The sequence below is a fragment of the Arachis ipaensis genome, chromosome B08, assembly GCF_000816755.2.
Source record: "Arachis ipaensis cultivar K30076 chromosome B08, Araip1.1, whole genome shotgun sequence".
Classification (NCBI taxonomy): Eukaryota; Viridiplantae; Streptophyta; class Magnoliopsida; order Fabales; family Fabaceae; genus Arachis; species Arachis ipaensis.
This window is the reverse complement of record NC_029792.2, coordinates 128,977,280-128,986,376: the sequence shown is the minus strand read 5'-3', so window position 1 is coordinate 128,986,376 and position 9,097 is coordinate 128,977,280. Positions and strand designations below refer to the sequence as shown.

The 9,097-nt window shown below is 31.5% G+C and overlaps 1 protein-coding gene across 1 annotated transcript in view; it reads right to left on the bottom strand.

Moving 5' to 3' along the window:
• Positions 1–1,864, bottom strand: part of LOC107611783 (palmitoyl-acyl carrier protein thioesterase, chloroplastic-like) — a 5,067-nt gene extending 3,203 nt beyond the window's left edge. The window contains exons 1-2 of the mRNA XM_016313677.2: positions 1,291–1,864; positions 102–235 (exon numbers count right to left, since the gene is read on the bottom strand). Coding sequence (XP_016169163.2) covers positions 102–235; positions 1,291–1,707 — 551 coding nt within the window. The 5' untranslated portion in view covers positions 1,708–1,864. The remainder of the gene's footprint in view (positions 1–101; positions 236–1,290) is intronic.

The following is a 9,097-nucleotide window of genomic DNA, read 5'->3' as shown; positions in this document are numbered from 1 at the left end:
TAGGTATTTTGATAAATAAAAATAATATTTATTTTATACTATAAATGAAATAAATATTTTAAAATTTTAAAAGATACAAATGAAAAAAGAAGAGTAACTACCAACTGCTATATCTCTGGACTTGAACCTGAATGCGAGTAACAACCCAGATGAGTTTTCGAATGCTCATCTGGCGTGTTGCTCCAAATCCAATCCCACCTATTCCAGAGTTCGCCACATGATTTAGAGCAGTTTCCTAAATATATTATTAAGAAAAAAGTTAGATAATTAACAATTAATTTTTTAATATATCTTACATTTGAGTCAAAACTAGTTAATAATAAAGACTCACATACAATCACGTGAATTTGATAGTTAAAAGTTATCGAATAACTAAATTACTATCTAATAATTTTTAACTATCAACTTGACATACAAATAACGACAATTGTAATCTCTCAAGGAGAATTGAGAATTGATGACTGCATCAAAGATGTATTTATTATTGCTAAAGAGGATGCTCCCATAAAGATATGTAAAATGTCTTTTTGTGAAGACATTTATATGTCACATTATTATTGGACGTATTAATGAACTTGTTGTTTTTTAATTTTTTAACAAATTAGAATAAAACCGATTTTTTTTATAACAATAACAATAAATTCAATTTTTTTAGGGATTTAATTGTATTTTTAAATTTTTAAGGATTTAAATGTCCGAAAAACAAAAAGTCATGGATATAATTGTCTTTTTATCAAAAAATTTAAAGATTTTCGGTTTAGATGGTATAATTCGATCGGATTAAATCGGGTCTAATAATTATAATGCAGACAATTGGGTTTATTATTGTTGCTATAATAAACCGATTTTGTTCTGATTTATAATTAAAAAAAATAAATTATTAATCGGTTTTAATAAGAATATCCAATAATAACATGACATGTGTGATCATCTTTACAAAAATACATTTTTAGTGTCTTTATTTAAGTGGTCTCCTATTGCTAATACTAATACATCGAAAAATTTTTAAATTAGTTAATTTAAATAGTCCAAGACGAAAGTATCTCGAACCTACATTGAGATATTGACGGCGATTCTCAAATATCGCAGAACCAGATGAGATACGATAAAATAAGATAGAATGCAATAGAGACGACAAATAAAAGATAGAGAGAACGAATTACTTACTTTTAACAGTCAAAACAAATCCAATCCTTTCATTACGAATTCAAGAATTCAAATTTTCACCCTAGTTAAATCTTAGAGTCTTTTTCATAGTGCATGAACGAAATTAATTAATTAATTAATTACCTGAAGAAAATTGAGGATGGTCTCCATAGTAGCAGTTTGATCTGGTCCAATCTCATAAGACCTTATAGCAAAAATCTGCCTATAGACGAAAATACCCTCCTGAAACCTTCCATGCATGCAAGTTACAAGAGCTTCCTCTGCTGAATCTTCCTTTAATTTTCTCAAAGTCAGAGGAGCCTCTGCCACACGCACCCCATTCACCTTATAATTTTTATTATTTATGTTATTATTTTCTCCATTATTTATTGTTCCTCCTAATCTTCTATTAGAATTTGCATTCACCATTAATGAAACTCTTCTCTTATTATTAGGTGATGGTGATGAAGAATGAAACCCTAGCTTAACCACATTGTTGCTCAAGCTACATGGAAATTGTAACCCTAAATTGATGGATGCCACCATTGATGTAAGTTGCATGCTAGTTAATTAATTAATTTTTTTTTCTTACCATTAGAAGATTAATTAATGTTTGTAGGTGTAACGTTTTTTGTTAACTATTATATGATTAGTGAAAGGTGCATGTCGGATTCAAAGCCTAACCAACCAAATCGAGTGGGGGGAAAATTGGTGAGACATGCATCGTTAATAACTTGGATCTAAGAAAAATAAAAAAAGATTGTGTGTGATGGAAGAAATGTTTCAAATTTAGATTACATATATAGAGATACCTCTTGTTTTAAAATAGCAATAGCTAGAAATAAATTATGGGGTTTTTCTATGCATAGTAAAGCTACTCTTTTTTTTTTTTCTTCAAGAATAATTTTGTCCAATAATTTTTGTTGTTGTTCACAGTCTTTTTCACTTTGGTCAAAGACTAATGCGTTATAGATCTGAGATTCATTTAAGAATTTGTTGTTGTCTAATGAGTTGTTGCATATACAATACAGTATTCAAACTCCTGACACTTATTTAAGTGTACGAATTGAGTTGACCATTCGACCAATTCAAATTGATTATTTTGCCCATTAATTGATCTTTTTTGAATAATTTTGTTATTTTACTTTAAATTTCTCTAGGCCTATTATAATTAATTTCCCATCCCATATGTAAAAAATACTTGCATTTTTAAATTCAAGAGTAGTAAAAAAAATGAATAAAAAATAGTGAGTGAAGTCCATAATTTGTTGTTCTTTTATTTTTATTTTTTTTGTCAAAGCCTATAGTTTAGGTTGACGGAGACTATTTTATTGAATATTATTTGGGCCACATGGAAATGAGCCCACTATTATTTGGATAAGGCTTTCAATTAGAGCATGAGGTAAAACAAAAAAATCAGGTCCATGGATTTTTTTTAATTTCTCACCGTGGGACTATTAAGCTTGCTGCATGCATAGGGCGAGATTCGAATCTCCGACACTTGAAAAAATATAATTACTCTCAATATTATATTTTTAATACACCATTAAACGAATACTTCTAATTTTGTTGAGCTTTAAAATTGTGAGTTATGTAAAAAATTAAAAATATTATAATATAAAATTAATAAATTAAATTAATATCAATAAGAGTTTTGTAGATTTTTTAAGACTTTAGGAGATTTAGATATTAAAAAAATAAAATTTGTTTTGATAAATTATAATTTATCTAAGCTTTGTTTTTATTTTGGGTGGTATACGAAATCATTACCTAATGTTTAGAACATAAAATTCAGGTTGCAGAAAAAATTGGAAGATGAGGATCATATATTGAGGCAACTGGCAAGAGTTTGATCCTTCTTAGAGCTATTTTTCAAGTCAGAACCCGTTATAACCAGTGAGATTTTTAGCTTTATTTAAAAGGAAAAAAATAGTACCTGTAAACCAAAAAAAAAAAAAAAAAACTGCATTTATTTATTTTAAATTTTATATTTTTACACTAATAAATATTAGGCTTATTTTTCATTGCTTTTATGTTTTTATAAAAAATTTTAAAATAAAAATAAAAATATTTTTATAAAATCAAATTAATTTACAAACCCTAAACTCTTAAAATTCTAAATTCTCAAAAATATATACAAAATATTTGTCAATTTTACCCTACACCCTTAACCCTTACACTCTTAACCTCTAAATCCTAATTTCTAAATACTAAACTCTCAAAAACATACTTTAAAGTCTAAATCCAAATTCCAAATCTAAAATACCCTAACCCTAACCTAATTCTAAACTATAATCCTAAATTACAAACTCTAAACACTCAATCCAAAATAAAAAATAATACGGAATAAAGAAATCCTTAAACATTAGTAGTGCCTTTGTTTAACTTGTTTAATTAGAATGATTTATTTTAAAATATATTATGCAACGTTAATTACTAATAGTTTTAAATTCAAAAAATTCAAATTATATTTTTTCAAGTTTTTATTAATTTCAAATTATGAAATTCATTCTACTAGCTTTGTTTATTTCAATTTTTATAATTTCACACACCCTTTTAGATTATTTCTTTCTAAGTTTTTATTAATTTTAAATTCTGAAATTCATTCTACTAGCTTTGTTTATTTCAATTTTTATAATTTCACACACCCTTTTAGATTATTTCTTTCTGGATTTTTTTTTTAAGTTCAAACTTGATTCATTTAATTTATGAACTCAATTTCAGACTTAAGCTCAGCTCACAAACTCACGAGTTCCTCAAGAAGCTTAAACTTGATAAGTTGAACTCGTGAACTAGTAAGCCGAGCTTAAGTCTGAAATTGAGCTCATATGTTGTTGATTGCAAATTGCTGAATCTATATGTTATATTTGCATCATCATTACCAGGCAAAGGCAAAAAAGAATAAGAAGAAGATGCCAAAATTGAAAGCCTCGCTCAATGTAGATTTTGGTGAAGAGATTGATTTATCTCAATCTGCACCTCCTAATGATGGACCTGTGAGTATAGGATTGTATTTGGTGGCTTTTGTCTTACTCATTTTTTGTGCTGAAATGGTTCTTCTTTCTTGTGCAGGCAACACAGCAAATTCCTGAACCTCCTGTTGGGTTTCGAATGAAGCAAACCATTGTGAGGCCACCAATACCACCCACTCAAAACCATTTAGAGCCACTTGGACCAGCAACCTCAGGGACATCCGGCAGCTTATTTACCTTCGTGCCAACACCTGGTTTTAGGCCTCCAACTAACACTTGAGAAGATTCATTAATGGATTAAAAGCACCAAGTGAAGACTCATGTATTTTGTTGGTCTATAAGTGAAGAGTCATATGTTTCTTATGAACTCAATTAATTATCTTTTGGTTTCCTAATAGTTGTAAATGAATTTGCTTGTATATAAGTTAGACAATCGGCAATTTAAAGCCATATTATTTTGCTATTGCACAGCACAAACAATCATACTTTGGTGCTAAGTTTATTATAATACATTATGTTGCTATTTTGGATTGTGTTTATAGTTCCATCTTTGTTATCATATAGCACATATAAAAATCATATTGCACAGACTTTTTTTAATTTGATGAAACATATATTTAGCTTACAATCATTGCATACTCAGATTTTTATATCTTCATCCATCAAAATATGTGATTACACATTTGTAATATAATATAATTTCTTTCAATACAATATCATCTCAGATTAAAGTGATAGCAAATTTATTAACATAAAACATAATATTACACAAATTCAGTTACATCTTGAAAGTATTACAACGCAACATAATTATCACAAAATATCACAGCTAAGGTTGTGACAATTACTTAAGACATGTCCTAAAGAATACGGCAATTATGATACTAATTATACCCAAAATTATAAGCCTAAAACATCTGAAGTAATATCTACCACCTTGAGATTCAATTTCGTTTTGATTTTTCAAATTCAATTCCATCTCTAGCTCCTTCATTCTATGTTATACCTCCTTCAATCTCCTTTCCATTAAAATAGCATTGTTAGAAGTAATGTCCTCATCCATATTTTCATGAACTAATACATCTAGCCACTTGAAATACTTGCAATGTGGGATGGGTGCCTGAAAATATAAAAATTTGATTGTTAAAAAAAAACTAAAATTACATAAATTTTTCAAATTTAAGAAATATACAAAAAAAATCAATACTTACATTGTAATTAGGGCATTCCAAGAAAAACCTATATGGATTAAGTTCTGTGCAAGATTGGAATAGAATTGCATAGGATCCACAGTGACATTTTGGAGATATGAATTTCTTCTTTCTTGGCTACCCAACTCTTCCAGAAGAAAAGGTGCAGCACTTACTCTCTTCGCCAACACTATAACCACGCATGTTGCGACTCTTAGTTTCCGAAGAATGATCTTCATGGCTCATGGTGGTAGACAGTTAGGGTTCTACACAAGAAGGAAGGAGGAAGAGGCGTTTAGGGCTCATCATGTTCTGTGAAGCGCAGATAAAACACAAAATTATATTTTCAAAAAATTGTCAGGGACCGGGTTGGGTGATTCATTAATATGCCAATCCACGCTGGCACTTAACGGACACATCACCATCTTAACTTGTCACGTATTCACGTTCTGTTAACTCCAAAAATAAATTATTGACGTAGGGGCTAATTTGTCTAACGAAAAAAATTTCAAGGGCCGGAATGTAGTTTTTTTTCCTAGGGGCCTCATTGTCTTTCGCAAAAATTGTCAGGTGTCGGACCGGGTATTCACTCATAAAATAAACTAACAAACAACACTATAAATTAAATTACCTTATACAAATATACTAAATGCATTGACCCTAACATCCACTAATATCCTTCACTGATAAACTCTTATACTAGAATTCAGCAAAACCATAATGAAAGTAGATAAACTTCAGAAATAAAGTCCTAACCAGACTTCAGGAAAATCATAACATCATAATGAAATGAAATCATAACTCTAATAATAAAATTTATGTTATAGAATGCTTACTTTTTGTTGGTCCAAGATAAAATTTAGTTCTTCATTGCAAACATCACCCAAGTCTTCTTTCAACCTTGTTAGAAACCACTTCTATGTCTCAGTGTTTTCACTGTCCACCACCGCATAAGATATAACAAAGAAATGATTGTTTCCGTCTTGTGCTATTGCGGATAGGAGTTGTCCACCATAATATCCTTTCAGAAAGCATCCGTCAAGGCCAATCAACCGCCTGCAGCCAACCTTGAACCCAAGCATACAAGCCTCAAGCGAGATGTAAAGTCTATCAAATAGTGGCAGGCCCTCTGGTTGAGGTATTGTCCACATCATTGCAGTGGAACCTGGGTTGCTCCTTAACAGCTCATTCAAGTAGTATTGTAGTTTACCGTATTGTTCTCCTTCCTTTCCAATTATTTGTTCCCTTGCAGCCTTCAAGCCTCTTGCGACCATCTTGTAATGCAGTTGCACATTACACCTTAACCAACTTGCTTGCAACCCACTTGTAGTCAGCCAGATTAGAAACAAAATCCCTCCCACATGTATGATTATCTACAAAGGTTTTGATCTGATAGCAACAATCTCTAGAATTGTATGAGGTATAGATTAACCACGGACATCCTTCGTCAGCACACGTCGCCCTAAGGAAGCCCTATATACAATTTTAATAAATCAAATACCATAATGACAGAGTAGATAAACTTGATATAACTAATGATAGCATAGTATACATGAATATATGGGCATTCCTTTCCCTCATAAACGAAGTAATCCTTCAAGCACTCCTTGAACTCAGCCATTGTGTCAAACTCCATGCCCAACTCAAAGTACACTTCTCCATAGCCATAACCGGTATTGTGCTCCGGCCATTCGTGTTTATTACCTCCTTCATCATCGGATGAAATAGGGGACACAAATGCTTCACTCTCATAAACATACTTCTTCTCTTCTTCAGAATCAACTTCTTCTATAATGGGCTCAACACCCTTAGTGTGACTTGACCCACTTTTATCTTGTCTAGAACCAGGTTGGGCTTTAGAACCACTAAGCCCAGTATGTTGTCCACCTATATTGCCCCCTGATCCAAATCTAACATTACCCCTTCCACTAGGACTAAAGTTGGGCCAAGAATGTTTCTTTCTTTTCCCTGCATACTTCCTTGAATTAGCCCTCTTCTTGTCCGTATTCATATTTCTAGCAGCCTTCCCGTCAGCACCACCCTTCCCTTGATCACAATCATCTTTCTCATCAGCAGTCTTCTTATTAGTATGTGTCCTCAACTTCATTCTGTCTTCGTCACTATCAGGCTAAAGTGAAGTCGCACCTTTAGGTTAGAAGGTATAGGTAGTAGTGGCTTATTACTACATGATATATATGTAGGACCTGATGACATATTTTTATGCTCTTCTATAATTTTTCAAATTCAATCTATCTATATTATGTTACATCTACATATAAATTCTTGGAAATCACAGAGCTAGAGCTACAGATTCAATGATAATTTAGTTTTCAACAATGCTTTACACTTAACAGTCTTCTATGTGGCTTAAGCTGAATATTAGATTTAATTTTCAAATAATAATGCAGGAAAAGAGTTTGATCGGAAAGTAACCAACCAAAAGTTACTTCTTGATTTCATGTGCTATATGCAGTAGCTATGACCCTGGGTTGTTAAATATTGATGGTCAATTTAAGGAACTACTAAGTGTTAGCGGCACACAAATTCAGGATCCCAACTCAAAGCACACAATTTTTAGCAGCCTCTAATTACATTACTTGTAACTTACACCAGTTGACAACAAGTGCGAATCCATTGAAAATTCAGAGGGAGTAGGAGCACTGAACGATTTTCTTTTGTAAATACATAAGCTTTTCAGTCAAAATATACAGAGCATATTTGTTGTTATTGAATCCTAAGCCATGTTCTAATTCAACCCTTCATGCAAAATTTGAATATAAACAATACTCCAAATTATAGGTTTCAAAACATGTTCAATGACAGAGATTGTGAATAAAACCACCTTCAACTTGATCATACACATGCAATGGCAGAGAGAGTGAGTAACAAAGCTTACCTCTCAACTATGCAATTTTTCGTCACGGCGCCGTTAATAGCTCCGTCGGGATCAATGTCTTCCTCCAAGTCAAGCGTCTTCAACGAATTTTGGAAGGGAGAGCATTAGGGTTTTTTGTAATTCTGGAGAGTAGAAGAGTTCTTTGTCAGCACGTATGAAATTTGTTTATCTTAAATGGAATTGTTAGGGGTCGGGTTGGATGGCCCATTAATCTGCCCATCCAAGTTGGCATTTAACTGTCACGTCATTAACTTAACGTGCCACGTAGGCATGGTGAATCAGCTCTAGAGACAAATTATTAACGGATGGGCTAATTTGTCTAACGGAGTTAAAAAATAGGGGCCGGATAGGGATTTTTTTTTTCTAGGAGCCTCGTTGTCTTTTTATGTTATTGTCAGGGGCCGTTTTAGTATTTTTTTCGAAAAAAAAATAGTACGTGTAAACAAAAAAAAAAAAAAACAGTACCTAAACCCTGTCAATCCTTGTCTTTTCTGACACCATTTTAACATTTTTTGTTTCTATTTTATTTTACCCAGTAAAATGAAGAATATTGTATTGTGGCTTCATAAATGTTTGGTATTAGTTTTTTTAGGTTAGATAATGTTTAGTATTTCTGTTTCTTTTTTTGGTCTTGGATGTTTGGTATGACTTTAAATGCCCCTGCTCTAACCTTTTTTTTTTCTCATAAAAAACTCAAGGCCCATTATTAAAAATAGAAAAATCTTTAACAGCATAATTTCAGGATTTTTTAATTTAAATTAATTAAATATTTTATTTATGAAAAAGTAGGGCAGCTAAATAGACCAGTCTGACTTATTTATGCCCAATCCATTTAAGTTTATGAGTTAAACGGACTGACCATTTAAGTTTGTTTTATTTATTGGTTATAATTT